Source organism: Podarcis filfolensis (assembly GCF_964270895.1).
Source record: "Podarcis filfolensis genome assembly, chromosome: 15".
NCBI lineage: Eukaryota > Metazoa > Chordata > Lepidosauria > Squamata > Lacertidae > Podarcis > Podarcis filfolensis.
In genome coordinates, this window is record NC_139618.1 from 37,362,427 (window position 1) to 37,369,095 (window position 6,669).

Genomic DNA, 6,669 nt, shown 5'->3' on the forward strand with positions numbered 1-6,669 from the left:
TAAAAACAGAACTGGAACGATATTAAAAGGGGAGACCGTTTTTGGTTTTTTTAAGGGCTCACCCACCATGAACATGTCGAGATTGCAAGCTCCCTCCCCATCACTGAAAGTGTTTGGCGGGTTATTTCAGGGGTTGAATTGTAACCTGCCAATTGACCGCCTCCACTTGACCAGCTTGCAAATGGTGGGTGGGGCAGCCCCTCAACACTGCCGAGCCTCAGGCGAAGTCCCAGCTCAAACAAGAAACCCTCTATAGCAGGGGTAGCCAACAAGGTGCGCTTCTTATGTTGATGGACTCCAGCTCTTATCGGCCCTTAGCCAGCAAGGTCAATGGTGAGGGGTGAGGGAAGTTGGAGTCTAGCAACATCTTGGTGGCACCAAATTAGTCACTGCTGCTTTAGAGATATCTTCCTGTCTTGTGGACCAGCCCAGGAGTAGACTGAATAACAGCCCAGACGATCAACACAGGGCAGTTGCTCACAGAGCCCAGAATCCCCAATTCTAATCCAGGTTGTTCTGGATGAATGGTGGCTCCATTATTATCTGTCTGGGCCCATAAACTTGTGTTCAAACCATTCATTAACCCCCTGGCATCCTCTCCATGCAGCAGGTGCCAGAACCCTGGGAGTCAGGCCAAGCGCAGCACCTGCTATCGCCTGGGGTTAAAATCCCAGCTGGCTTGTGCAAGCCGACCCTGGCGTTTTCCGGAGAGAAATGGCAAGGCAGTGGGGTAACAGGGAGCAAGTGACTTGGAGAAGCCAGTGCTAGGATCACTTTGCAGCTTGCATTTCCTTGCCTCCCTGTCTGGCTGTGGATAGGAGCAGAAGAGGCAGGAAAAGGAGAATTGCAGCAGCTGGGCACTGGAGGCTCTGTCTGCACACTTGCGGGCTCCTGTGCAACCAGAAATGCTGGAAGCAACATGCACGCATGCTAGTTCCAGTGCCACATGTCTGCTGAGAGCATGCACACGCATGCACAGATCCATAGCATTCTCTGTGGGCCAGGCTATACCTTGCCTCATGGCTGGGGAACCCTTCTGAGCCCAAGAGCTGCAATTCCTTCAGAGCAACCTCATAGGGGCTGTGTGCCAGTGATGTGGCAGGGCCATAAGCAAAAACGGGCAGAGGGATGAATGTGAATCTTGTCTTCAGAGTCTTCTAGTTTCTATACACTCGCCCAGCCTGCCCTGCAATGCCATCAAAGCAAGGTTAGAGGCCCTGCCAGAGCTCAAGGTCATATTCTAGCCCGGCAAAAAGCAAAGCCAGTGAGGGGACAGCCAGGGGAGAATAGGTGTGACTGGGAGGGGGCTTGACTTAGGGAGGTTGCCAAGGGCCTGACAGAGGGCCATATTTGTGAAGTTTACCCCTGGGTAAAGGGACCCCTGACCGTTAGGTCCAGTCGCGGACGACTCTGGGATTGCGGCGCTCATCTTGCTTACTGGCCGAGGGAGTTCGCGTACAGCTTCCAGGTCATGTGGCCAGCATGACTGAGCCGCTTCTGGCGAACCAGAGCAGTGCACGGAAACGCCGTTTACCTTCCCACCGGAGTGGTACCTATTTATCTACTTGCACTTTGATGTGCTTTCGAACTGCTAGGTTGGCAGGAGCAGGGACCGAGCAACGGGAGCTCACCCCGTCACGGGGATTCGAACCGCCGACCTTCTGATCAGCAAGCCCAAGAGGCTCAGTGGTTTAGACCCGCATCCCTTGAAGTTTACCCCTACCTTTGAGCTAAAACATCATCCTAGAATCATAGGGTTGGATTCTGCAATGCAGCAGTCTTTGGCCCAATCCATGGCCCTGAGATCTCATGCTCTTCCAACTAAGCTATAGCAGCTCAGCTTTTAATGCTGTCAAATTACACCTCTCTCTCCCCATCTCCCTTCCCTACTTCCATTTTGGCTGCAGGTGCCTCGTGAAATGGCTGGAAGTTCGCTGCGTCTGCCCCATGTGCAACAAGCCCATCGCAGGCCCTGCGGAGCCTCACCAGAGCATTAGCATACTCCTGGATGAGCTGGTGTGACGTCCAGCCTCCCACTTCCCCCAAAGCAGACCTTCTACTGACATAGATGATTGCCTGGGCGAGGGGTCCGCACTAAAACTCGCGCCCCCAGCTTCAGAGACTTCTCACTAGGGACTGTCTCCTCCTCGAAGGAGGCAAAGGGGGAATTGTACCTAGTGCCAACAAGCTGGCCTTGTTGTGCGTCCCCGGTCTGGGGGCAAATTTTGGGGGAAGGTTGGTCAAACCTGTGCCTGGATCTTCGTTTGTCTCGGTCCTTCGGCACACAAAAGGGCTTAGGAGCAGAGGACATCCTACAAGGACAACACAAGTCTCTCGCACTTGGTTCCTACAACAGGACGTTACGATGTCAAGTCTTCCCTTCGTCTAGGACATACTGGTCAGAACCAATTGCTGGGTGATGACCCCAACCCCACGTCCCTTGGCTATTTTAGCAGGCTTAATGAACTCTTTCTAGGAAGCCAGTTCCCCAACCCCACTTGGGCCCCTCCTCAGAAGGGTCCGTTTTACGATTAAAATCGGGAGCTTTAGCTTGGGCGCCGCCTGATCTAGACCAATCGCAGGGTTCTTCTCCGCAAAACCTAGAGTCCATGTTTACAGTAAGACTTAAATGGAAACCTCCTGGCTGCTGCAGAAGACACTCCCCACCAAAACCCGTGTCCACACCATGAATTTTGAAGCACTCCTACAAAAGCCAGGGCTTTCCTAAAGGAATCCTGGGAACTGTAGTTTGAGGGTATGGAGAGTTGTATAGGATACAGCTATAGTTCCCAGAAGCCTTAACAAACTCGAGTTCGCAGGATTCTTTGAAGGGAGCCATGCAAAGTGGTGCAAGAGTGCTTTAAATGTATGGTGTCGATGCGACCTGTGGCTTTCAGAGCACAAAGGTGTTTTTGCCTTTTCCACGTAGCTGCATTAGAAGTGGAGGGGGGGTTGTGGGGTGGGGGAGAGGGGGCCACACTTTGCCTCTCGTCATTCCTTATGCACAGGTCATGGGGAAGGAGGAGATAACAAAAGACAGGTGTGATTCCTCTCTTTGATTTGAAAGAGGGGTGGGATGTATTTTCTTAAGTGGCCTTTGAACTTTTTCTTCCTGTTTTACCCTTGTACAGAAAAATAAATCTACTTTCTCTGAAACCTGTTGGCTGATATTTTGTTTATTTTAAAATATATATATACATTTCAAAAACGAAACCACTGTATTTATCATCACTTTTGGAGAGGCTGTGTCACAGATAGTTGAAGCACTGGCTAAGTATTCAGCAATTCCAGTTATTTGAGTGTCCCCACTCATTATTACATTATTATTATTTGCTTATATAGGGCTAGTTTAAGCATGTAACTCTTTGTTGGAATTTATCAGCATTATCTTAATATAAAATTTAATTTAAAAAATTTATTTAAAAATTACTTCTGGATTGAAGGGTGCTGTGCTGAATTAAAAAGCTGGTAAGACTTGGCCAAATACTTCCTTGACTTTCCATATCCTTGGTAGATCAATTGTAGCTCAGTGGCAGAGTATCTGCTTTGCATGCAGAAAGTCCCAGGTTTGATCCCCAACATCCCCAGTTTAAATGTTTTTTTTTTCTTAAAGGCCCAAGGTATTAAAATAATAATAATAATAATAATAATATTAAATTCCTATCCTGCCATGCCTCCCAAAGGAAGTCAGGGCAGCAAACAACAAAATGATATAATTAAAAAATAAAATAAGGGAGGGAATAAACATTGAAGGGTGTTTAGCCACACCAGCTCATAGCTAATAATGTCAAGGCTGCTGGAAATGCAGTTATCATTTGGCTATCAAATCCCTGGATGAGCAGAAATCTGTTTAAATTCCTGCTGTAGGTTAATAAGGGGGAGGCACCTCACCAATGGGGGGCATTCCAAAAATGGAGAATGTGGACCAGTGCCAACCAAGCAGCCCCACCAACAGTTTATGGGGCTTGGCCTCTGTTTTAGCTCATGGTACATTCCTCAATGTGGGTGGTGCTGTGGGTTAAACAACAGAGCCTAGGGCTTGCTGATCAGAAGGTCGGCGGTTCGAATCCCCGCAACAGGGTGAGTTCCCGTTGCTCGGTCCCTGCTCCTGCCAACCTAGCAGTTCGAAAGCACGTCAAAGTGCAAGTAGATAAATAGGTACCGCTCCAGCGGGAAGGTAAACGGCATTTCCGTGTGCTGCTCTGGTTCGCCAGAAGCGGCTTAGTCATGCTGGCCACATGACCCGGAAGCTGTACGCCGGCTCCCTTGGCCTGTAAAGCGAGATGAGCGCCGCAACCCTAGAGTCGGCCATGACTGGACCTAATGGCCAGGGGTCCCTTTACCTTTACCTTTACATTCCTCAACTAAACAGGAAGCTGCATTATACTGAGTCAGATCACTGGTCCACCTTGCTCAGCATTGCCTCTATACTGACCGACAGCAGCTCTCCTGGATTTCAGACCTGGAGATGCCAGGATTAAATCTGGGACCTGCTCGGAAAGCAGATGCTCTACTACCAATCGCTTCCCCCTAGTGGTCACCAGTCTCCATATTTGAGCTTTCTGGATCCCTTTCTAGCTGATTCATACGTCTCATTGATATCCTGCCTTCTTTCATTTTTTTAAAAAAATATTTATTAAAATTTTCCACATTTAATACAAAAAAACAAAAAAAACAAAAAAATTAAAAACACATAAGGTTTACAATTCCATATTTTCAATACCATATTTCCCTGACTTCCCCACACCTCCCCTTCTTGTATTCCAATTCAAATTGTTAGTTCAACAGGTTCCTATCCCCAGTTTTTAACCTTTTTATATTTAATTCATTTTAGAAAAACCAATTTTAACTTATAGACATCAATATTTATACCTCAGTGCTGAAACCTTTTTCTAAAGTCGACCCAAATTCCCTTCCACGAATTCCCCAATTTTCATACTAATAGCCAAACAAAATAAAAAACAGATTATAATTGTACACCCTTTGGATTCCCAGACCCCACCACCCCCTTTCCCGGTTTCGATCCCCAGCAAATGTCCATCAGTCTTAATCTACTATCAGCCTGAAGATCTCACGTCCGAGGCTCTTAATTCTCTCTCAGTTCCTCTCTGCCGGTTTTTTTGATAGTCCTTAGTATTAAACACCAGATCTCGGAGCAGCTCTGTCCCAATAAGGTCCATGTTTCTTCCAGCCAGACCTCCATACTTAAAAGTAGGGCCCAAAAGTCCAATTGTCACGAAAACTCCAGCTTCCACTTTAATCAAATTTGTAATCCATAGGTCTTCAGATCTCCACATAAGGAGATCTCTCCATTCTTCAATCTCCAATTCAAACCAGATTTTCATCATCCAGTACTTATTTTCCCTTGTAATCATCCTGTCAGGCCTCTGGTTTGATTTCTTATTTTCCTTTGTAAGCATCATGTCAAAAAGGTTTGAGCACTGAGGTACAAATATTGATGTCTGTAAGTTAAAATTGGTTTTTCTAAAATGAATTAAATATAAAAAGGTTAAAAATTGGGGATAGGAACTTGTTGAACTAACAATCTGAATTGGATTACAAGAAGGGGAGGTGTGGGGAAGTCAGGGAAATATGGTATTGAAAATATGGAATTGTAAACTTTATGTGTTTTTTTAGTTTTTTTTAGTTTTTTCTTTTTTGATTTTTTGTATTAAATGTGAAAAATTTTAATAAATATTTAAATAAAAAAAAGAGATCCAAAGTCTGGGAGCAGTCACTGAGAAGGCCCTCTTCCATGTCCCCACCAAGGGTGCCTAAGACTGGACAGACCAAAAGAAGATCTCAAAACCTGGGCAAGATCATTGGGGGGGGGATGCATTCTTTCCCAGTCATAACCAGCACTTAGAATTGCCAGTGGAGCTGTTGCAACAATGGGCTTGTATGCTGCTATAACCATCTGGCTGCAGCTCTGTTTGTGCCAGCTGAAGTTTCTGGCAATGTGCGAAAGCCACCCACGCTTACCCAGCAGATCAAAACTTTAACTTCTCTCTTTAGACAAAAACCAGAACCACTCAGTATTTACAGTACACAACGAACAAAAGCCAGCTTTTCCAAGCAACAAAACAAAATTTAATTCTTCTGCTGGCTTTGCAAGCACAAAGCTAAAAATTGCTACCTTCTAAATGAACTACGGTGGTACCTAGGTTCTCAAACACCTTGGTTCCCAAACACTGAAAACCCGGAAGTGTTCCGGTTTTCAAACGTTTTTCGGAAGCCGAACGTCCGATGCAGCCGTCGGCTATTGTTTCCGGGGCGCCTGCACCAATCAGAAGCCTTGCCTTGGTTTCCGAACATTTCGGAAGTCAAACGGACTTCTGGAATGAAGTTTGAGAACCAAGGTACCACTGTAATTGGCACTTTTGTTTTTGCTATTTATTTTGCGTTTTTGATTTTGAGTTTTTTTTGGTTCATTTGTTTTTGTGCTGTGTGGAACCCAGTTCAGCTATTGATTGATTGTGTGACTGCGGAAACGGATAAAAGCCCCCCATCCAAACAATGACTATCATCAGGGCAAGTAAGCATTTATCTATTTTTAAATTTTTATAATCTACAATAAGGTCTTATTTTATAGTACCACACATTGATTACTGCTTTCATTTTATGGATCAATGGTCTTGCTAGAAAGTAAAATTCATGTTAAATGTGGTT

The 6,669-nt window shown here is 45.7% G+C and overlaps 1 protein-coding gene across 3 annotated transcripts in view; it reads left to right on the forward strand.

Annotated features, from left to right (window-relative positions):
- Positions 1–3,156, forward strand: part of RNF122 (ring finger protein 122) — a 34,398-nt gene extending 31,242 nt beyond the window's left edge. For 2 of the 3 annotated variants that reach the window (XM_083589196.1, XM_083589198.1), the window contains exon 6: positions 1,908–2,945. In XM_083589196.1, the coding sequence (XP_083445322.1) occupies positions 1,908–2,022 (115 nt within the window). In that variant the 3' untranslated portion in view covers positions 2,023–2,945. Of the gene's footprint in view, positions 1–1,907 lie in introns of all 3 variants that reach the window. The other variant, XM_083589197.1, reaches the window with a different exon arrangement.
- Positions 3,157–6,669: the final 3,513 nt, after the last annotated feature.